This window comes from Rousettus aegyptiacus, unplaced genomic scaffold, assembly GCF_014176215.1.
Source record: "Rousettus aegyptiacus isolate mRouAeg1 unplaced genomic scaffold, mRouAeg1.p scaffold_m13_p_3, whole genome shotgun sequence".
NCBI lineage: Eukaryota > Metazoa > Chordata > Mammalia > Chiroptera > Pteropodidae > Rousettus > Rousettus aegyptiacus.
Genome location: NW_023416306.1, coordinates 141,442,245 through 141,466,813, shown reverse-complemented (window position 1 = coordinate 141,466,813; position 24,569 = coordinate 141,442,245). Strand labels below are relative to the sequence as shown.

Genomic DNA, 24,569 nt, shown 5'->3' with positions numbered 1-24,569 from the left:
ATTCTATTTCCAGATAAGGTCGCATTTACGTGTAGTTGGGGTTAGGACTTCAACATCTTTCTGGAGCACACAATTCAACTCTTAACAGTGGGTTCCATTTGTCAACCTCAGCCACCAGGTATCTGCCACCTTACAGCTAGCTATAAAGGTCTACTTTGGTCAGAGATCCTATCTCTTATTTATTTGAGGATAAAAAACTTCTCATAATCCAAATTTGACAAAAACTAGAATTTTAGAAATTGTTTACTATTTTAAAAATAACAATGTTAAAAGTAAATCCATACAATTGACAATTTATAGTACATCTAGTCCTGGCAACCCCACTAGGAGATTTCAAAGTTAAGAAATAAAGGGGCTTTGTTTATTTATGGAGCTTATATTCCAGAAAGGAAGATAAAACCTGTATAGAAACAAATACAAGATGAAAACCCTAAGTGCCTCAGTTACAGTTAATGTGGTTATGGGAAAGATCACTACTTTGGGAGAAAGGGTGCTGTGGACAAGTGGTAGGAACAGAAGACAGAGATACTTTTAAGAAAGAATGTATTAGGAAAATGGGTGACAAAATTGAACTTTCATAGTTTTATTCACTGGCTTACCATTGTTTTCAAGTACTTCATAATCTAATCCTAAATTATAATTAGCAATGCCTCATCTCAATGCCAAATGCTTTAAGATATTATGTAGAAAATTCGATCCACTTAGCTCAAACTAATCCCCAATTACTAAATTCTACTCATAATTCAGGAACAAGGTCAAAGACCTCCTCTGAAGTTTTCCTTGACTCCCTGGTCACAATTATATCAGTAACAAGCAACTAAAACCCTTTATGGCACCTATGACATTCTGGTTTTTATCATCGGTTGTGTACACACCCACTTCTGACCTGTAAAACCCCTAAGGATAAAGGTTCATGTCTTACCGTTGTACCATTAAAGTACTAAAACTACACTAGGTACATAGCAGACAGTCAATATATACTGAATGAGTCTTAGACTTGAGCCACTAAAATAGTAGTACACAGTGACAAAATAGAGCTAGAAGTATTTTAAAAAGTAAAACATCCACAACACACCAATATAAAAAATTCAATCCTTTCCTATGCTTAATGGCAGGAACAAGCTCTTTTGAGTATTAGTTGATATTAGTATCTTTAATACATAAAGCATATGGCAAAACTAGGAAGGATCCAGATAAGGACAATCGAAATTATTAAACTATACGTAAGAATGGACTTGGGATATATAGTCCAGAAAATGTCAATTCCTACTCTCTTCCGGAATGAGTGTAGATATGTATTATTTCTCATCTTCAAAGGTACCTAGAAAGAATTAAATCAGCAAAATTTCATAAGAGGTAGTAGTTCATTAAAAAGAAAAAGAAAAACAAACAAAAATTAAAAATAAACAATGACCAAGTACATATTTCAAAGAATCTCTGCCCTGAGAAGATAAAAAGCACACATGAAAAGATGAAAGATTTTATGATAAATGTCCAAAAAGCAGTTGCATAAAAATACATAAAATGAAATATCTTTGCATAAGACTGAAATATCTTTTTTCTTAAAAATGTAGAATTGTTCATAAAAGAAACTGTAGAGTAAGAAAGTGTACATTTCCATGCTTTAACAAATGCTTAACTATACTACCAAACATTCTCGGTCCAAAGAGTCAACTACATTTCTGGAAAAGCACATTATTATAACATGGACATGTGAACACCAAAACGAACAGATTTAAAAAAATAGGCCTACATTAATATTTGAAATAACTGGTAATAGTAATATTATTTATTCTTTAAATGAAATAATTGCTGAAAATAATGAAACTAATGAAGTCTCTAAAGCCCAAGACAGATGTGAATTATGTTGTTATTGTTTTTGAAAAATGAGCTGTGTAACAAAGTTCTAAAGCTAAACTGCATTACCATATTTTGATATAACTACAACAAATTTCATAAGCATTAGCTACACAAAAGTCAAGAGAATTAAATATTAATGCGAAGAGTAATTACATAAATGCTTTTACTTCCACAAGTCATCTCTGACAGCATCCTACATACTTTGTACAATTTGTTTATAATTGATCTGATATTTGAAATAAAGCAAAGTTGAATTTATTCAAACTTTTATTTCTCAGTGGAAAATGCTCTCTTCATCAGAGGTGGCTGAGCTTTTCCGACATCAAACATCATTTCCAAAGGTGGGTTATTAAGAGAACACCAATCAGGAATACGGCCTGCCTGATTATAATACTCCTTTGAGACTGAACGGCTCCCAAGTATGTCTTGCAGTGCTCCAAAAATAGCTCCTGTGTGGTAAAAATATTTTTATAGCTAAGATGAAAAATTTTATCAGGAAATTTTATGTACACGTATATCTACTTCATTTTATAACAGAAGAGAACAGATAAAATTCAGCAATGCATGTTCACATTCTTCAAATTAATTCCAGTTTAGCTGTTCAATAGATTTTTTTTAAATAGGATAAGCCGTAACTTCTGTGTTAAAGCCCATAGAATTAAACAGCCTATAGTAGATTATAGTAAAAATGATAAGTATTACTGTCTCTAAAAGCAAGTGAGATAGAGTGTGGTGGAAACAGTTCCAACTCTGTGTAAATACAGTAATACCCTTAGTTTTCTTTGCTACAACTCTAAGATTATATGCCAATAAATAAAAGGGCACTGTAAAACCCAAAAAGCATCATGATAATGCCCTAAGAATTTATACTGAAGACCTCATAAAGACCCACAAGAAAGTCTTTAAAAAATAATTTAGTAATTAAATACATTGTCCTAGATCAAAACACATTCTGACAAAATTCTACTTTACTAGAAATACAATATCCATTTAAATCTCAATACTTTAGCTGCAACTGCATCACTAAATACATATCCGAGTGTATACAAATATAGATATCCATGACTGCTTTTCTCTTTAACGTAGTCTCTTTATTACACTATATCCTTATTTCAATAAAACTATTATTTTCTGAAACACTCAATGAACTCAGTCACAAAATAAAGTATAATTATAAAGAGATCAATTTTTATATGGCTCACAAACTAGTTTTGGAAGGAATTAAAACAACTGTTTTAAGGAATAGTAGCATCACTGGAATAAGTACATAACTATCACTATTATGAGGGTGATTTTACTTGGACAAAGTTTATTTTAAAAAATCAAAGTGCAAATACCAAGACAAATACGTATCTAATACTGAAAATAAATAATTTAAGGAAAAGTCGATTATCAAAGAAAGTTAATAGTTCTATTTATTAAGTGGGCAATTTTGAACATTGAATCATCTATTCTAATATATCCATTAGTTACACCATTCAAGGACTAATTACTATATAATCATTACATTTTAAAAACTAAATTCTTACCTCCCAACCAGGCCACACAATTAGCCTTTGCAGGTGGAGTATGAATTCGGAATGTCTTGGTGCCAAGTGCTTTTCTATATTTTGGTTTTTCTACCAAATATCTTATTTCTGCAAGTAATCTGTGGAGAAATCCTGGCAACATAGATGTGCCACCTATGACTACCAAGTTCTCTGCTAGTTGCTTCCTGGTGTCTATTGGGCACTGTTATTCAAGAGAGGAAAAAAAAAAAGGATTTATCCACAACTGTATAAATAATGCTTGACTAGGTTTAAGAAAATATACAGCTTATGCATTACAAATTAAATAGGTGATCATTTGTATTATAAAAGGGGCCACTGAAAGGTTTCTTTACCGAGGGAGTTTTTCATGAAACAAATATAACCACCATGATAATATTGCCGGATACTCATATATAACTTTAAGATTTTAAAATCTAATAGTATAGAATTTTAAATTCCACAGGGTATATGGAAGTAGTATGTGAGTATTCTCATTTTCAGGATGGAATGACTAAGTTGAGCAAACAACATAAGAAGAAATAACTTTTTATACCTTTTTCAGTGAGGAAAGTGTGGAAACTTAATTTTTCTAAGGTGTTATCTTCACAGTATTATATCCAGAACTGTTGTCAAGTGGGAAGATAACATTCTTAGAAAAATTATGTTTCTACATCAGTTCTAAGAATTAGGAATGTTAAAGTCCTTCACTGATGTTATGTTTTTCAGAAAAGTCTCAGAGGGAAGCCCTATCTTCCAAGGTGATGGTATTTCACATGGAGTTCTATAATTCCACAGTCATTAAACAAAAGAGACATGTTATCATACACCCAATGGAATTTAAAATTCAATACTACACAAACCTGCATCTGATGAAACTACAAATCACACTAGGTACAAAATAAGAATCTGTTATCATTGCTAGGAAAAAATGCATGATATATCCATAGTATTTATTACCCCTGGTTTTAAATGTTGTAGATACCATATCTTAGTGCAAAAGTAATACTAACTATAAAATTTAACATAAAAGCTAAAAAATGTAACCAACGGCTAAAATAAAAACACAGAAAATAACATTTAAAAACTTTCTCTAAAGGGCTATAGTCATAAATTTAAACATTTTACAAAATAAAAATACCTGCATAAGGGAATCCAATATTAAAGTGGCCACTGATTTCTCTTCGTTATCTTGTTCAAAAAGAATTTCCACAACTGAATCTCTGATGAGATTAAAAGCAGAGAGTGCTTTGTTGGCATCACATAATATGATGCAGAATATACCATTCCTTCTATGGACATATTTTAAGTACCAGTACTATGTTAATATAGAATAATTATTAAAACATGTGTTTGCATTTGTAAATAAAGAGAATAATAGTACCTGCCTTACAGGTGTTGAGGTGAGGATTCAATGAGTTAACAGAACAGTGTCGGCCACACAGGAAGCACTCCCTAAGTATTAGCTACAATTATTATTATAATATGTATATATTTACATATATTTTGTCCAGTTATACCTCCTTAAGCCTAATAACAGAAAAGCAGAATTCTGTAAAAGTCAGTAAGATTCAATAAGCAGATCAGTAGTAGTAATACAATAGATTTAAACACAAACGACATTCCCCTCCCTAAAATAATTTGTTTTAAAAACTATACATGGCAAACATTATTAGTTGCCTAGTAAAAATACCCCTTTTCCATTTTTGTTTGTTCTCAAATTAAAGGAAACTTATTTTTACATAAGGAAAATCTTTGTAGCAGTGGAATAGTTCTATATCTTGACTGTAGTGGCAGTAATTACAGAAATCTACCTGTGATAAAATTAAGCAGAACTATACATTACTTCGATGCCGATTTACTGGTTTTAATACTGTATTATGGTTAGGTAGCCACTGGGAGACAGTGGGTGAAGAATACATGGGATCCCTCTATGTTATCTTTGCAACTTCCTGTGAATCTATAATTATTTGAAAATAAAAAAAAGAACTCCATGTTTAAGGTAGCTACAATGTCCCACTCCAGTTGAAACTATTTATCAGCCTCCTTTGCAGCTAGACATACCTAAGTACCATACAATAAGATAGAGGCTGAAGCAGTATGTGGAACTTCTATTAAGTTTCCTTAAAAAGAAGAGGAAGCATCTTTTCTTTCCCTTTCTAGGACTGCTTGCTTGAAACACAGATGTAATCGTAGCTATAACTCTAGCAACCACACTGGACCTCAAGGAACAGGGTTAAACCCCAAAGATGATAGCTAGAAAGATGTATGAGTCTGGACTATCTTACTACAAACTCCTTTTAAATGATACAAATGTCTATCCTGTTGAAGCCACTATTTTCATGTTTGTGTAACTGGTACCCAACCTGAATCCTGATGAATGTAATGCAAAAGTAACTATACATATGGATATATAAACACTATTATTAAAAAAATCGGAATCATACATGCATCCTATTTAAATCTTTTTTGAACTTTTTTCAAAACATAAAATTCTCTTCATGAGACTCAACCTACTTGTTAACTTTCTCCATTTCATCAGGAAAGTATACCGAAGTCTGTAGTTCTCTGAACATTCATGGCTAGTCAGCTACTTGCTGCTATGCTTGCTTGCTTCTGCTTCTACCAGGTGAGTTAAATGGTAACTAAGGATCAGTGTTCTTTTTCCAAATCTTTTATTAGTGGTTGATTTGATACTGAAATTATGTAATTTAACAATTACTACTTAACCAATAAAATATTAGAGTTGAAAATAAGTTGTGTTTTCTATGTTAACTGTATTGAATGCTTTGGAAAGACAAAATAATTGTAAGGTCTTTTTATATGTTTAATACAACTGTAAAAGTCTGGAAGAAAGTAGCCAGAGGGATTCTGTACCAAGAGTAATTCACAAATAACTAAATTCTCACTGTACTTAAAAAAAAAAAACCGTGGAAATTATAAACCACGAATTACTCTTTCATGCAAACTTAACTTAGAACTCTAGAAGCAGAGTTATCCTTAAAGAAGGGGTCTTAGAAAGAAATCTGGCAAATAAATACTTATTTATAAATTTTAAGTTAAAATAAAATGTTTAGTATATGATTTTTAAAAAATGGTACTTTCTTTTAAATGACCCTTCTTCTGATTTACCACTAAACTGTATCTAATTAGAAGATTTCAATGAAACTAGATTTTAGTGGTAGGAAAAATACGTTAGCAAACAATTGTAAATTGGGTTTGGAAAGTGAAACATAGTGGCTTTTTTATTCCCAATGTACTTCTCTAATATAATGTAACCCAAAAGGTGCCATATTAGTTGAATTTCCTTACACACTTATTTTCTTCTAAGCTCTATTAAACAATCAGGAAAAAATTTAAGTATTAATTTAGCGAATATAACTTATATGAGATAAAATGATAAAAAGTCACTAGCAAAAAATGTTACTTTCTCACTTTTTGCTCCCCCAACCTACCATCTTTATCTGTATATTTATGTTCATCCTTTCATATCTTTTTAATATCTCAACTTCTATATTAATTATCTCAAATTCTAATAGGATCTTCAATATTTGCATAATAATTATTTTCTGTATATCTTCTGATCTAATATTTTACAGATGGAACTTTTATAACACAAATTTTATAAAGTTTGGATATAAACAAAAATTATATTGTTGCCAATATAATTGTGTAAGTCCTTAACAACAACTTAAACTGCATCATCATTTAGAATAATCTAATGAATAATGAAAAGGTGAATTACTACTAACTGGTTGTAAAGATTCAGCATATTTGGAAGAATGCATTCTTTCTGACAACGTTTTAAAACAGAATTCAGCAAACTATGTCCTTTAAGTCAAATGCAGCCTATTCTTTTTGCAAATAAAGTTTTACTGGAACAAAAGCTTACTAGAGCCAGGTTCACTTATCTACATATTATCTATGGCTGATTTTGCACTCTAACTGAAGAGCTGAGTAGTTGCAACACAGACCATATGACCCACAAAGCCTAAGCTATTTATCATTTGTCCCTTTACAGAAAGTCTGCTGAACCCTGTTTTAAAGTATCCGAATTTATTCTCCACCTCAAAAAATGGTTAGTTTCATAAATTAAATTAATTCTGAATTACTCTGATGAATAACAATAATTTTTAAAGTTTTATAAAATTAAAAGTTGAATAATGAACTTAATCATGGATGAGATTTAATGAAAAACATATAATTGTTATTAATAATATTGAAGACTTACACAAATATTTTAAAAGACCAAAAATTTATTTTATTTCATTATTTTGCTCATAAAAATTAAGGTCTAACCTGATTGATCCAAGGACATGTAAAATCTTCTCTCCATCTAACGGGTAGTCAACATCTGGTGGTGGTGAGGGACGCTGAAATATAAATATTAAGAGCCTAAGTATACAAGTGTACCTCTGAAAAAAATATATACATATACGTTTATTTTTACTTACCTCAGTATTCCCATCAATATTAAATTTTGCTGCTTGGATTTGTAGTCCACGCTTCAGATCACTTACAAAGCAAATGCGCACTTAAAGGAAAGAAAGCAAGCTTAGTTATGGTTTGTGATTGAGTTAATCTATGTCCCCGTTAAAACAATGTTATCCAAGTGAGCATGCTAATCACCCATTCCTTCAAATTTTATAAATTACCCATTTTAAATTAGATTTTCAAAATTTATTCACGAATAAAAAAACTTTTTCATTCACCAAGGAGTTAAGACATGTTGCGTGTTTATGTTCCATAAAACCACATTTCTTAGAAAACCACCTCTCAGGAAACTATTTTTCTTAATATTCCCTATAAAAGTGTACCATAATAAAAATAAATTTTAGCATATAAAAATGTAGTTATTCTAACTAAAAAGAACTTTTTTTAAAAATAAGATTGATTTACATCTCTATCCTAATCTTATGTATCAATTTCTGATTTTTTAAAATCTTGATTAGTGAAAACCAACTAAATTTTGCTCTCCTTAGTTTATGGTTTTGTTGCATGATTATTTTTTCCCTCTTGGCATACACCAATACCATCACTTTCCTTCTACTATATCACCTTATTTTTGTTTTGCACTTGGAATATTTACTCTTTTAAAGATTATTTATATTGCAAAGCACCTTTTATAAGCTGTTTCAAATTATTTTCAGAAATAAGGAATAAAACATTTTTTAAGTAGAGACAAAACTGATGTTCAATGCACAAAATCTAATGATGTAATTACTTACAAAGCATGTTAGTTAAATATATATTTATATATTAGTTATTTTTATTCACTAATTCAAAATATATTTAAGAATCTACAATATGCTAATATTCTAGACAGTAAGCCTAGGTGCTCAAGTTACTTACATATTTTATATTTTATTCAAGTCCTCTGAACTATCTAAGCAGGTTAAATTTAGCCTACAAGATATTATATACTTGGCAGAAGAAGGTGCCCTTCTTTAACCTATTTCCCATTTAGAAAAAAAAGTGCAGTTCGCTGCCAGAGTTAATTTAATTTGCACAATCTTTGAGGCTGAAGCAAATATGACTGAATTTCAATGTGAAAATAAAATATAAAAACTGTTCTTGGAGTTATTTCTAAACGGGACTTGTCTTTAATCCTAATATAACAGAAATGTATACAATTATCAATATTTACTAATTTTTTGTGTATGTGGTAAATTTCAAAAGCATGGAAGGACACAAAGCAGAAAACATCATTCTACACAAAAATAACAAATTTCTCGCAGGATCTTCTTGCTGTAACTTGTTTGCATCATTTGTTTTCAAAGACTATCAATATACTAGAGCGATGTGATAATAATAATAAAAGCAAGATATTTTGTGGCAAACTTTGGGGATAAGGTTAGGACTGTAATCTCTGAGTTATTTTGGGATAAATGCTGCAGCCAAGTACTGCCAGAGAGCATTTTCAGGGCAAATGGGAAATAGGTTACAGAAACTAAATTCATTCACTGAATTAAAAAGCCAAGAACAGATAAATTATACTTAAGAATTTAAAAATAATTTTAAAAAACTTAGGGAATTACATAAGTAACATAATGTGTGAGAATATGTGTGTTGCATACTTGTTTTAATAGAAATGGGTTTCTAATGTATATATTATTCAATAATGCTTTTTCTGTTAATGGATTACAGATCTTTTAAATCAATACAACTACCTCCTTCTTTCTAATAACTACATAGTATTCTTTATTATGAAGTTACCAAATTTCACTCAACATTCCCCTCTTAGTTGGGATGCATACTTTCAATTTTAATAAATATACTAGATTGCTTTCTTAAAGATTAATCTTCAGTCTTTACTAATAGTAATATATATTTATCTTTATCTTCCCACAATAGCACAAATGCTGGGTGTCCATATTTCAAATTTCTGCCAACACAAACAAAGATGTGTTTCCCTGACAAAGGGGAAAGTTAAACATCTTTTCACAAATAAGAGGCTATAAAGAAAAAAACAATCCGAATAGTTAACAATTGTTATATCACGGGGGAAAGCACTAAAAAAAGGGAAGAGAAACTATTATTTAACCCGAGATATTTTTGTATTTTTTGAGATACTGCAGTAAGCCTGTACAAAACTCTGTAATAACTGAAGAAATTTTAGGTAATTATACTGCATAAGTAAGCAATACAATATACAAAATAGCAAGAGCTATTTTGCAGTCCTAGCTCTAACTCTACCTTTTGTGAGACACTAAACAAATCATTTCATATTTCAGGGCCCCAATTATACCAGATTATCTCCAAGGTCCATTTAACTCTAAGATCCATTAATAATTCTCTATTAAATATTCTAGAATATTAATTTTACATAACACTCTCAGTACTGGAGAGCACTGTATTACATTTTAAATGCTTTTCCTTTTAGTGAATCAAAATACCAGAAAACTCAATTTAAATATCATAAAAATGCACTCTAGCAAAGGACAAGTAATATATCTTATTAAAATGAATCCAATATACTTAGGCTCCAAATACAGAATTTCTGAAGTCAATAAAATGACTGACTTTATAAAAATTTATTTTAAAAACTAGAGTAAAAAAACTACACGACAAAAAAAACTAGTGGCTTTCTTAAGCAATTTAACTGTTATTTCATACTGTGAAAACTACTAATTCCCTATTAACCCTGTATACCATATTTGCAATTGAAAAGTTTCTTCAATAACACATCATAAATAAAGCCAAAAGCTTACATAAATCTGAAGAAAACTTAAAATTTTATATTATTCCACAGCCTATATGTTAAATATTTCAGGATATTACATTATGAATTTAATATATTTTATACTTGTGTAAATATTTTAAAATGCATGCCCCCAAACCAAGGATGAAAGGGACATAAACAGGAACTTAGTTTACCTTTAATATCCTCTAAGACACCTTCTGGAATTGAACCTAGAACAGAAATTTTATTTAGAACTATATAACTTTAATAAGAAAAAAAGTTTTTTAAATTGCATTCACATTTCCATTTCAGCAAAAATTTTAAAATTGTAAGTGCTATAATTTTTTTTAAAGCCAAACAGAAAAATTAAATTTGCTTTTAGAGAGGAAATTTCATCAGAGTCCAGCCAAAGCACAGAATTTGAAGCCAGATGTGTACAAAGTGCTATAGGATGTCATATACTCACAATTTCATTAAAACAAGAGATCTTAAAAATATAGTAGAATAATTGGTATTAGATATAAATTACCTTTTCTACCATAAAAAGATTTGTTAGTTATCTCGTGGTACTTAGAAGAAATGTAGGGCTTAAACATGACTTTTTTTTTTTTTTTTTTACAAAAAGCGAAGTTTCAAGTTTGTTTATCTTTCCTGTGATAATAAATGTCAATAACATGGTAACATAATACATATTATTAAAAAGATCACATGCAGACTTTTAATTTTCTCCTTCAAGGTAAAGGTGACATTTTAAATAATGAGAGAGTATCTATTCAAAGAAATCTATATTAAGAATCTTTGGTAACAACAATTTTTGGAAGATGGATGTTTGGATACATGATTTTGTTGCTAAAAATCTTGTTTTCCAAATCAGACTCAGAAACAAAAATTTTCTAACCTAAGTACAAAATCTCCTAAACTCAGAATTTTTAACCCACTGTTAAACATGTAAACATATTCTGATTGTTTTATATGAAATAATTTGCATCAAGAAAGATAGAAACTTAAGAATAAGTTGCTGAAATGAATTTGGAAGAAGAGATAATGTGTTCACTTCAGAAAGTCTTAAGTTTGAGTTGCTTAGAGACATGCCTAGTTTATATCTAATAACCAGTTGGAAGCAGAATATCATGTTTAGAAGGGTCAGGCCCAACGATACATTTGAGAATCAACAGTATAACTGAAAGCCAAGGGGAGAGATATGTCAAGAGCACATGATAATCCACAATGTCAAAAGTTTTAGAAAAGATTCAACTACTAGACTTGGTGATTAAGAGTTCAATAAGTTATAATTAGAGCAATGTCATCAGAGAGATGTGGGGAAAAAGAGAATAACTACGCAATAAGGTTTAAAAAAATGTAAGTTGAAGAATGAAAACAGAATGCAAACTCTTAAAAGTCTAAAATGACTTTACCCATCACAGAGGGAAGGCTCTGTTCTTTAGCAGCGCCTGTGTCAACAGTACATTGTTCCAATAGCTGAGTTTCCAACTCCCTGAAGGGAAAAAAGTTACTGGAATTAAAATACTATAAATAATATCTTTATCTTATTTAATACTTTTACTACCTAATGCACTTTGATGCTTTAAGTAGTTTTATCCTTAAAAGATGAATACACTAAAGAATACTATGGAATGAAATGAATAACGTTAAATGTCCATATTACAAATCCTCTATTAATCACTGTCAGAAAATTGCATGTTTTTGTGACACAAGTAGAGCAAATGTGCTAAATTCCAAGAAACTCACCTGTGAAGAGCTTTTCCTCCTAGGGGGAGTGCTCCCCAACAATTCAGTACTGGGATTCCTTCATATATCTATAGTGTAGTCAAGGGTATTACTATTTTAAGAGCTAAAAGTGGTTTCCTTATTCTTTTCCTTACCTTTTGCATTACTGTTCGATATCAGAAAATTCTTACTTCTTATTTTTAAAAGCTACAGAGAAATAGTCTTTTTCCATACTCCAAAGAAAAAAGTTAAACGCACAAACACACACACAGAGAATTCATTAGTTAGTGCTAGGGTGTCCAATAAAGCAGCCACTGACCACATGAGGCTATTGAGCACCAGAAATGTGGCTAGTCTGAATTCAGATGTGCTATAAGAAACTTCACACCAAATTTAGAAGACTTAGCACAAAAAAAGCCCCTGTAAAATATCAGATTACAACTTTTTATACTGATTGTATATTCAAATAATATTTTGAATATATTAGGTTAAATATACAAATTTCATCTCTTATTTGTTTTTTTAAAATGTAGCTTAGAAAAATGTTTAATTACATGTTTCACATTGTATTTCTATTAGACATAGCTGACAGAGTAGTGCACAATACTGTACTGTGAGTTTGTTACCTTTTTTATATATTATTTTTGCTGATGTTCTGTAGGTGTATGTATGAAAGTATATTTATGAAAAGGTAAAAAATATACTAATAAAAGCATAGGTTTTGGAGACAAACATGAGTATATACCTTGGTTATATGACCTTGGGTCAACTATCTATCCAAACTTTCAATCTTCTCATTTATACAGTAATACTTACATTGCAGTGTTGTTACAAGACTTACACACAAAATACTTTATATTTAAAAAGCTATTGCCTAATTTAGTTCCTTAGGAGCTAATGAGTCTTGATATCCTTCCCATAATATTTCTTCTACTACGCATATAGATCTCAAAATTCCAAGAGTCTTGCATTTATGTATTTTGACCTCCTTTTCAATGTAGCAATGCCTACTGTCATATGTCTGGGATATATTTACCTATACTTTGCTTAAATGCTTCTAATAGCAAGGAATGTACCAATTTATATTCAGTAATTCTATTCTGGAACAGTGTAAATTACAAGGAATTTACCTGAGGTGAATAATGTAAAAACTACACCACTTACTGAGCAAGTTACTATGTGCCAAGTCCTTTGGTAAAAAGACTTTACTTCACTCAAGGCACCCAATACTCCTGGTGAGGGGAAATTATTATAATTCCCATTTTATAGATGAGGAAACTGAGGCCCAAAGAGATTATGCTACTGAAGCAGCATAATACAACTAGTAAGAAGCACAGCTGAGATTTACACTTATGTGTGTATTTGATTCCAAAACCCGAACTCATAACCCCTATGCCATTTTGCCTCCATGACAGCCCCTGGATACAGAAAAAAATGTATTCAGTATTCCACAGCAAGCCGTCTAAAGACAGACTTCGAGTCACCAGAAGTTTAAATTTTTATTGATTTAACTTTCTCATTTCCATTTGTCTACTCTCCATAAGATCTTTTCTTAGAACTTGACTATTCTAGTCAACTCTTTGACATCTCCTAATTAGCTGATGTTCCTCTTAAAAACTGAACATAATATTCGTGAGGTCTAATCCCTGGAGTATATACTGGGATTAAGTTATAATAATAATTTCCATAAAAACTAAATTTAAGTCTTACAATTCTGTGATTTTTTTCCACATAGTAATTTGTATTTGTACATAGTAATCCAAAATAGACTGATGCAATAAAAAAACCATTGGTAATAAGCCTAATTATCTTAAAGAGTAAAAATTGCAAAATTAGCTGCTTCACAAAAAAGATACAGGTAACACCAGGCTTTCCCTATATCCACAATCCAGGACCATGGCAGAGTTTATCCCAAGAGTCAGAAGAGCCATTAGATGACTTGGAGCAAGCAAGACAGAGGGAACCTAGAAAACAACAAAACCAGAATGAGTGTCAGCAGTTAAGGGTGTTTCCCTCACATTTCAAATACATTTGAAAAAATTCACAGAAACGTTATATTTATTTATATTATGATACCTAGTCAACCATTTTATCGCATTAAATTAAACTAATTCATTGATTTGAATTTACACATAATTAAAATATATTTTAATAAATAACAAGTCTTTAAATCCTCTAAATTGTTTTAACCAAAATGACAATTATGAAACATCTTTATTAATTCTTGTTCTCTCTCTTTTGGACAAAAAACTGAAAAGGATAAAAGAAGAAGTCCAGAAGGAGGCAGGGGGATGGCGTAGATGATAGACGCTTTGTTTATCCCTCTGGCAACCAAATCAAAATTGTGACAGAAACACGGAGCAAACAGCAAGCAAAGTTGCCTGGAATCTAGATGAACAGAAGCACTACAACTTCCAACGGTAAGAGGTAGGACAGGTGAAGACGCAACACTGCCCGCAGCTGGTAGCTACAGACAGGGACATGTCTGTGAGTAGACTTTCACAGTGACAGACCTGCTTGCTCTGAGCACCAGTGCTGGGTCGGCTACACGGGGGGCACCGGGGACTTACAGGGGGACAATGAGTTGTCAGAGTGCGGGCCGGAGGCAAAGCTCTCTCCTGGGCAGAAGTGCTAATGGTATCCGATGGTCCTCTATTGAGCCCTCACCACCCTCAGTGTGCAGACATAGCACCGCCATAGCTGAGACATCATCAAACTGGTAACAGAGGTCACTCTGACTAGAGGTTTCCCTAAAGCTCCATCTTACCCAACTCGCAGTCCCACCAAAGCCACATCCAATTGTGTCCTCAGCAAATCAGGTGCTCCTTGCTGAGCAGCACCAAGACTCACACTGGTGGCAGCTGGCCCCGTTTCTGGAGTGGTTTCTTGAGGTGACAATAAGTACAGCATCTGTGGATTGCTTGCTGAATCTTAACAGGTGGCCCTGGGGGGGCGCAACCTGGGGGTAAACTTGGCCTGCAGCTTAACCTCTCTCAGGACTGTGCCACAGGACACCTACTACACAAAGCCATGCTAATAAGACCAGGAGACTTAGGAGCTTTGCTTAGTACATAGAAAAAGACACAAAAAGGCAGCAAAAATGGGAAGGCAAAGAAGCAGAAACCATATGAGAGAACAGAACAGATATCCAGGAATAATGCAGTCAAGCAATCAATAGATGCAGAGTTCAAAATACTGGTTATAAAGATGCTCAATGAACTTAAGAGGAACTCAGTGAGAACTTTAACAACATAAAAATGGAAATGGAAATTATAAAAGGGAACCAGTTGGAAATGAAGAACACATTATCTGAGATGAAGACATATTAGAGGGAATAAACAGAGTAGATAAAGAAGAGGATCAAACCACCGATATAGAGGACAAGGAAGCCAAGGACACTCAATCAGAACGACAAGAAAAAAGATGCCAAGACTATAATAACTATTTAAGGATCCTATGGGACACAATTAAATGTAAAAAGATTCATGTCATAGGGGTACCTGAAGGAAACAAGAAGTTGAAAAGCTACCTGAAGAAATAATGACAGAAAATTTCCCTAACCTAGTGAAGGAAATAGACATACCACCCCAGGAAGCTCAGAGAGTCCCCAAAAAGATGAACCCAAAGAGGTTAACACCAAGACACATCATAATTAAAATGCCAAAGGTTAAATATTAAAAGCAAGAGAAAAGCAGTTAGTTACCTACAAGGGAACACTCCTAAGACCGGAAGCTCATTTCTCAAAGGAAACTATGAAGGATAGAAGGGCTTGGCACAAAATATTCAACATGATGAAAACCCAGGATCTACAATCAAGAATACTTTATCCAGCAAAGCTATCATTTCAAGTTGAAGGACAGATAAAGAGCTTCCCAGACAAAAATAAGCTAAACGAATTTAACAACACCAAACCAGAATGACAGGAAATGTTGGAGGGACTTCTTTAAGAAGAAAAACGAGCATCAAAAACATGAATAAAGAATGGTAATAACTAAATTCCTATCAACAAGTACCTCGAATGGAAAAGAATTAAGTGCTCCAACCAAAAGACAGAGTGGCTGAATGGATAAGAAAAAAGACCCCTACAAATGCTGCCTACGAGAGACTCACTTCAGATTAAAAGCTATACACAGACTAAAAGGAAGGGGATGGAAAAAGATATTGCCTTCATAGACCTAGAGGGTATAGCACTGAATGAAATAAGTTAGATAGATAAAGACAAATATTACATGATTTCACATACATGTGGAATCTAAAGAACAAAATCAACAACAGCAAAAACAGAAATAAGCTCATAAATACAGAGACTATTTTGAGGGCTACTCGATGAGAGGAAAGTTGAGGTGACAGCAAAAAAGGGCCAAGAGATTAAGAAGCACAAATGGATAGTTACAAAATAGTCATGGAGATATAAAGTGTAGCCTAAGGAAAAGTTAACAATGTTGTAATAAATATGTAAGAGGGAGGAGGGGTACTGGATTTAGTGGAGTGACCACTTTGCGAGTTATATGGATCTCTAATCACTGTGCTGTGCAACTGAAACTAATATGCCATTGTATGCCAACTATAATTAGAAAAAACTCATTGAATTGTACAATGTAAATATGAGCAATTAATTGTCTACATTTCAATAAGGCTGGAAAAAAAAGAGGTTCAGAAACAGATTTGGAGAAAAATTCTAAACTTAACAGAGATGCCATTATATCAAAATGAAAATACAGAAAATACAGAAAAAGAATTCTTGTCTTTATTCACAAAGTTTCTACTATGAACTATATTTTTAAAATATTTTAAATAGCAGTTAAAATTAAATTGAAGAACTATAAAAATCCTTAGCTTTATGTGACATTTTTCAGTGAGAATTTGCCAGATCTGGTGACGCTCCGAATATCATAATTTATTCAATCAAAATATGAAAGCCTATCATAACCAAATGGCAAATAAAATAATGGCTATTATTTCCCCTAAGTAGATATAGTAGGTATTCTAGTCATATATGAAATAAGGATACACAAACACAACTAAAACTCTAAGTAGAAAAATAGAGAACCATCTATTTTATTCAGATAAGAACTGAAACGACTTCTCATTTTGTTTTCTGTTCTCCCTAATACAAACCAAATTTCTAAATCTATGATATCAGTATATATGGGAGGGTATGTAATCTGTTTCTCTGTCTTACTAAACTATAACTCAGAAATATTAACTGCCCTTATCTCATAAGGACATTGTGATTTATGATATATTTTGAGTTCAGTAGAATGTATGAAAAATAAATTTATGTGCTTAATTTCTTTTGTACTGTACACATTTTCCACAATCTTATAGTTTCTCTTGCTGAAAAATCCTAAATTCCTAAGGCAGAGATTTTTTAAAAATTTAAATTATATTTTCTGTATGATCTTTTCGTAGAATATAAAATGTAAAATCTTAAGTCATAATTTTGGTCTTTAAAATAATTTTGACCTCTATGAAATGCAAGTCACAAAAAATATTACTAATATCAAGATGAAAGTTATCCCCAGCACTGCCTACTTAGTCTAAGGGAAACATGATTTGAATAGTCCATTTAAGAAGAACTTAAAAATCTAAAGTGAAGGAATTGAAGAATTTAGAAAAAGTAGCATACCTAAACAATAGAATCTAGAAAGGCCTGGAAGAAATATATCAAAAACTCAACAGCACATAATATACTCCTTAAATCTGAAAAAAAAAAAAAAAAGTTTCCAAATAGAAAAACATATTAAAATAACAGAAATATCATGAAGAAGAAATCTTCAATTATCTAAGCAGTGGATGAAATGCTAATTATGCATAAAATAACCATATAAAGAAAGAAAATAAATGATGAATTTGAAGAGGCTTACGTTTACTCTGTTATCTGGTTCCTTTAATGTGCTGTGTAGTATATACGATAAAGGAAATAAAATGAGGACCTTTTAGTTTAAGCTTTGAGTACCTACCCAAAACAACAACATAAAAAACAAGTACCTCAAAATATTTGAAAAGAACACGGGTGAGTGTCTCTCTGAAGTGGGAAGGACACAGTACTGACTCAATAACCACAACTCGGCGGTCTCTGGGATTCACCAACAGATGCCTGAAAAGTAAGTTTTGTTTTTAAAGGTAAATAACAGTTTGTATTTATTTTAGTACATAATGCAATTTGTTAATGATAGAAAAACTATACTATATTAGCTTAAGATTCTTTATGACAAAAAGACATCTTCATTTTATTACCCAGGAAAGATAACATTCCTGACCTCTTACTACATTCCATACACTATGTCAGGAACTTCACATCTATTAATTCATTTGTCTCAGAAAAGAAAAACTACAGCCTAGTCTGAATATCTTGAACAATTAAGAAGACATTTTCTTTATTTAGGTTATAAAAGTAATAAATGCTCACAAAACTCCAATTATAGAAGTTTATAACTTGGAAAAAATAAATACCTTCTACTTCTATTACCCAGAAACTACCACTTACAGCATTTTGTATGTATTTATTATTGTATATGTGCACGTATATATTTTAACGGAAATAGTCATTTCATAGATGTTGGTCTGCAACTTGCTTTTTTCAATTATCAATATATCTAAGACAACTTTCTGTATCAGTACATATAGATACAGAAGTCTTTTTTAGTGTCTGTGTGTTTCATTATATGGATGTACAACAATTTAATTATTCGGTCCCCTTTATTAATGGATATTTGATTTGTTTTCACTATCTCCCTATGCTTGCCAGTTTTCGCATCTTCAAATATATCTGGAAAAGGCTGAAAATAAGCAAGTAAAAGTAGCACTGGAAGTCAATCTTTTTTCTCTATCAGATGTAATATATCCAAATATTACTATGACTGGCATCAGGAAAATCTAATCACAAAAGCCAGGGAGAAAAACAAACAGAATTGCACCCTACCTGAAATACAGTATGTGGATGAATTCCTTTAGGTAGGAATATAATTCTTCTGTATTGATATTATATTGAACAACTTTGATAGGCTATGAAAAATTAAAATAACGTTATTAATTTATAATAAAATAATCCCACATTATTAAAACATGTTTATTTTTACTAATGCATTTTCTGGTGATATATCAAAAGCAATCTGTATTGAGAATAAATGCAAACATTAAATGTAGATTAATCACTTACATTAGGAATCCTTAAGAACTGGCATGTCCGAGATGATGGAATTTTTTTTGTTTATGGGGATAAAAGTACATCCACAAGGAAGTAAAGAGCTATACTCATTTGCGTTTTTCCTCCATTAGACTTATAATTTTGGCAGGAATGATAAAAATCAGCATCGATTCAAAAGCATCAAAGGCTTTTAATCACTCCCAAAGCATGGACACTTTTCCTTTCGTAACATTGCCCCACTTAATGACTTGTAAAATGTCTACCTTACTGTTAGTCTACAAGCTCCACAGGACAATAACTATTTCTGGCTTGCTTATGACATATCTTCCTTCATTTGATACAGTGCCAAGCTCAAAGCATATAACTCACAAATATGTGTAATAAAAATGAAAACATACATCATTTGCACTAAAGCAGTATATGCAAATACTATCAAACCAACAGTACTGCCAAAAATAATATATAACAAGAGCTTTACCTATGATCTTCAGAAAGCTATAAGTACTCTGATACATTACTGTCAGACTCTTCATTTACTCTTTTAAAGGAAAGACTATCAACTTTCATGATTTTATGTAGCTTCGAGGTTTCCAACCATGCATAGCTGAATATAGATCAATCTTTACATATATGTCTTTTAAGATAAAGAGCTGAAAGCACTAAGAAAAGTGCCAATGAGAATGTAAAAGTTTTAAGTCCAGTCAGGATCTATCCAGTAATCTATCTAGTAACATAGTAACACCAATGACTATAAAGCAAAATGAGAACAATGAAGACAGGAACTTTCGTCACACCTTGAATACCATACTACAAATATCTACTATATTTCTGGCTTGTCTAGGATTTGCAGCAAATCTTGAAATTAAAATCTTGAAAACAGTAAAATAATTTCCTAATCAAGCATAATTAAAAAGATTTCTGATCAATATATTTCATATGTTGATCTTATTGATGCATCCCAATACCAAATATAAACTGATGTACTAGTCTCTTCTGCTACATGTGCTTCTATAAAACAAAATATTCTCATATTCAATTGTTAAATAAGGGAATACTGTCTGTATTAATGTGAAATTTGTATTAGTTCATATTAGGAAAGATGAGCTAAAATTATAATAGTGATTGCCTTCATCAAGAAAAAGAAAGTCATCAACTCTGTGGCTGTACAGATAGCATCCTTTCAGATCTATTTTAAAAAGTTTATATGACCCTATGCACCAGGGGCTCCCTTCCCAGAGGGACCCTTTCATAACTATTGGGCTGAATTTACTCTTGGTCCAACCTTTACAATAGGCACACTGGCTGGCTCAGAGCTCACTTCCATTTGCATTGTCTTAGCACCCACTGACCAACATTTTCAATCCATTATTTCATTTTATTTAAGAAATATCCTCAAGAGAGCCTCTAGCCACATTTAGTTGCAAGCCAAAGCTATTCCAATTTTTTCCCGACGGATCAATTATTGTTTTCACTACCGCTCTGATTACAAAATTATATGGGTTTTATGTGGTCTGCCCCAATGCTAGTTTTTCCAAAAGTCTGTTTTAATGATCAAAGCTAGGTTTTTCAAGGATGCAAATATTAAGTTCCAGTAGAAACTTTTTTCTTTTTTAATAGGCAAGGCAACCCTTGGTTGACCTCAAGGATTGCAAGGACCTTGTCAACGTACAATCCTTATTTATTTTTTATGCCTATAGCACCTGGTCTTCCTAGGTGATACTTGATTTTAATAGGTGAATTTTATGGCATTCAAAATTATTGTTGTTCTATAATTCCTAATCTGTCAAATTAGCTTTGAAAATAAACTGTCTTTTGAAAAATGTTTTTCACAGTTCTTTGGATTCTGGAATTACACATAAAGGACTGAAGACCTGGCTTATATTTTGAAAAGGGTCAGAAAAAGTTATTCTATGTTATAAAGCTCAGAAAATTGTTTTACTAAGATTAAAAACTTTCTCTTGGTATTATATAATTCCATCTACATAAAATATACAGCAAAGGAAAATCTTTAGAGACAGAAAGAATATGAGTGGTGTGCTGGAGGTGGGATTAGTGATTGACTGTAAATGGGCATTAGAGATCTTATTGGGATGATAAAAATGTGTTAAACCTGGACTGTGGTGATGGTTACAGAACTTAACATATTTACTAAAAATCAATGAATTGTGTACACTTAAAACAGGTGAATTTTATGGTATGAAAACAAACTAAAGACTAAAAATTTTTTTCTTGGGCTACAGTCATAAATTATACATTCAGCACTATTCTGATCAATCTTATTTGAAGTCACATTTTAAAACATTTTACAGTACAGTATTTATTTTGCTAATTTGTTTTTAAAAATACCTTAGGCATGCCAACTTTTTTTATCACACTAGGAATTATGCATCTTGGACTAGTTTCTCCAGCAAATCCACACCTGTAAATAAATACAAAAATTGAAATATTCATAATATTCTATATATGTCACAGAAACAAATTTTTCTGTATCTATTTAAAAGTGGTAGTCACAAAAACAACTGGAAACATCTCTGATGCATTCAGAGAGACAAAAAAAAAAACCACCTAATTCAATTCCGGTGCACCTGAGTTCCAATTCTTAACACCACTTACTCATAACTGCCTATCAAAGGTAAAAAAAACACTGTTTCAAATTAGCAATACTGACATAAAGCAGAATACTGTTTTAGGGCAGCATTTATTTCAAGTTTTTAATTTCACTTGAATTTTACTTTTCCCTCTTTAATTACATCTTCCCCCCAACCACCACCACTTCCACCCCTGACCTATGGATGCTGCCATTTCCCCTCAAGAACTGGCTCTCTGAAGGCAGGGTGTCTCCTCCCACTTCCTCACAGCATGCACCTGGGGCCTGGTGTACCCAGGGCCTGGCACCCCAGGCACACTAGTGGGGCCTGGCACACCCAGGGTATGGTCCGTGGCTCCACCTGGGGTGCAAACCCAGGACCTTCTGTGTGTAAAGCAGACCTACTAACCACTATACTATGGAGCCACCCTCACCTGAATTTTAGGCAATGCATCTCTACGATCCTGGATCTATACTGTATCATGTCACTTAATTCATATGTTACTCATAAGTCCATCATTCTAATATATAAACTTCTATACTGACATGTCTACTTTTTAAATTATTAATATTTAACATAGTTATAATCACAGTACATACATCATGAACCCATATAATCTTCTACCTACATTACAGTCTTCATTGCTATCATGAACCCATGCATCACGAACCCATATAAGCTTCTACCTACATTACAGTCTTCATTGCTATCATATTAAAAATTGCATATTTCATCCTTTTAAAAAACTTTTCTGAGTATTTAGATATTTCCATTTGTTTCATGTTAGTAAAATAAAACTTTGCTTAAAATGTTGCTAAAAAATGATCACCATTTTAGTCTTGACAGTATCTTTTCTTGTCCTGTCCAGTTTTCAGTACTGCTCTTCTCCTATTCCCAGATAGCTTGCTCCATCTTCTACCAATCACCTATGTTTACATGCATAGTGCACCTCAAATTTCCTAGGATGCAATTCACTCACCAACTTCGATTCCTCTTTTACTTCATAAATTTGACTTATCACCCTCCTGTTGTCTTTGTCAATAATCATCTTCCTCTATGGTAGCTTTCTGCTTCTCAATTTCTCAACATAGCCAATGTAATTATCTTTGGGTGTCGGCCTAAAGGCATTTACTATGCTATTGAAATAAACCTTTAAACATAAATAAGAAAATATAAAAAAGGAAAGATCTTGCATAGAACAGTAAGTGAATGTTATGAACCAAGGACTATGTTTAATTCAATTCCGGTGCACCTGAGTTCCAATTCTTAAATAGGCTCTTTGACCACTTATTCAACAAAGTTATTGAATACCTACTGTATGACAAACATTATTTTGACTTCATATATGTTTTCAAATGTTCTATTTCAAATATATATAAGATGAAATTTTAGCTGTCACTTTCTCTCTTGAGCCTAGTACAAGGGTTCTCAACCTGGAGTCCAAGGACCACTATGATAGTCCGCCAATCCCTGAACTCGTGCAAATATATTAAGATTTGTGTATACGTGGCTTTCATTCAGTCGTCAAAAGGATCTACGCCATACGTTTGTCGCCTTTTAAAACATGTTAAATTTTCTAATCTGAGCCTGGGGTGAGGGGGCACAATCTCCTGAGTCTCATCTATGGAGTTTCACTTCTTAAGGTGTTTAGTCTCCCTAATTTGACTTCCTACTACTCTTGGGGAGCAATGGCTCCATTTTAAACATATCTGGATTTCCGGCAACAACAGAAGCTCCATTCGGTCTTCAATGATGAAGAACGTCATCCGGCGTTACAATTCATTGCTAGCTTCCTAAATCGCCAAGCCCAGAGAAAGCAGGGTCCAGGTCATCGCTGTCACTCCCTGCACTGGTAACCCCAAAAGGTCTGGTCGACTTGGAGTAACCCGGAGCGGCGGCGAAGGCAAATATCCCGAACCTTCTGGGCCTCCCTAGGATTCAGAACTTGACCTCACCACCAAATCCTCGAGATTCTCATCGCCCACGGTGGATATAATAGGCGCCATCATTTGAGGAGGTACTGGGAGGGTGGAGGAGGAATGGAGACGCTTGCCCTGCGAACCTGAGATGAGGCTTGGGTTTCGGCCACCCGCCCACCCTCGGGACGACCGCAGCCGGCGCCGCGGCCACTCACTTGGTAAAGGCCTCTCCTAGATCTATCACGACCGCCGTTTTCTCGCCGCCGCTCCCCAAGCCCTCGTACAGCGGCATGGTGGAAAACCACGCCGTAAGAAGGAGACCGCGGACGCAGAAGCCGACGGACCTCGGCTCTCAGGGGGAACGGCCAGCAACGGGGCGACGTCGAGCCCGTGGTGGCGTCGGCGGGGGCCTCACGTGGCCGCGGAGCGCCGGCCCCGGGCTGTCCTAGGCTGTGCCTCACTCCGCGTCGGACGCACATTCTCTCAGGCATCCCGGTCCCCTGGACTAGGAGAGAGGAGATGCGCCGGCCGCCGCTGATCTGGACGCAGGGAGCGCGGGGACCGAGATTGGCAGAGGCGATCAGGCGCAGCGGCCGCCCTAAGTGGGGCGGAGCC

General features: G+C 33.1%; 1 protein-coding gene across 5 annotated transcripts; it reads right to left on the bottom strand.

Annotated features, from left to right (window-relative positions):
* Window positions 1-1,134: 1,134 nt before the first annotated feature.
* On the bottom strand, window positions 1,135-24,364 carry ACTR10 (actin related protein 10). Of its 5 annotated transcripts, XM_016129001.2 has the most exons (14): window positions 24,170-24,311; window positions 23,015-23,185; window positions 21,794-21,866; window positions 19,223-19,305; window positions 18,289-18,397; window positions 14,154-14,261; window positions 12,319-12,386; window positions 11,985-12,064; window positions 10,764-10,799; window positions 7,841-7,920; window positions 7,686-7,759; window positions 4,528-4,609; window positions 3,390-3,591; window positions 1,465-2,309 (listed from the first exon to the last, which is right to left on the bottom strand). In XM_016129001.2, exons 3-14 carry the CDS (start codon window positions 21,800-21,802, stop codon window positions 2,128-2,130), a joined length of 1,113 nt encoding a protein of 370 aa, XP_015984487.2. In that variant the 5' UTR covers window positions 21,803-21,866; window positions 23,015-23,185; window positions 24,170-24,311; the 3' UTR covers window positions 1,465-2,127. The 5 variants fall into 5 exon arrangements, with proteins under 5 accessions (XP_015984484.2, XP_036095366.1, XP_015984483.2 ...); XM_016128998.2 differs by lacking the exon at window positions 23,015-23,185 and having other exon boundaries at window positions 1,135-2,309; window positions 24,170-24,361; XM_036239473.1 differs by lacking the exons at window positions 23,015-23,185; window positions 24,170-24,311 and adding an exon at window positions 22,865-23,000 and having other exon boundaries at window positions 1,135-2,309.
* Between the last annotated feature and the right edge of the window lie 205 nt (window positions 24,365-24,569).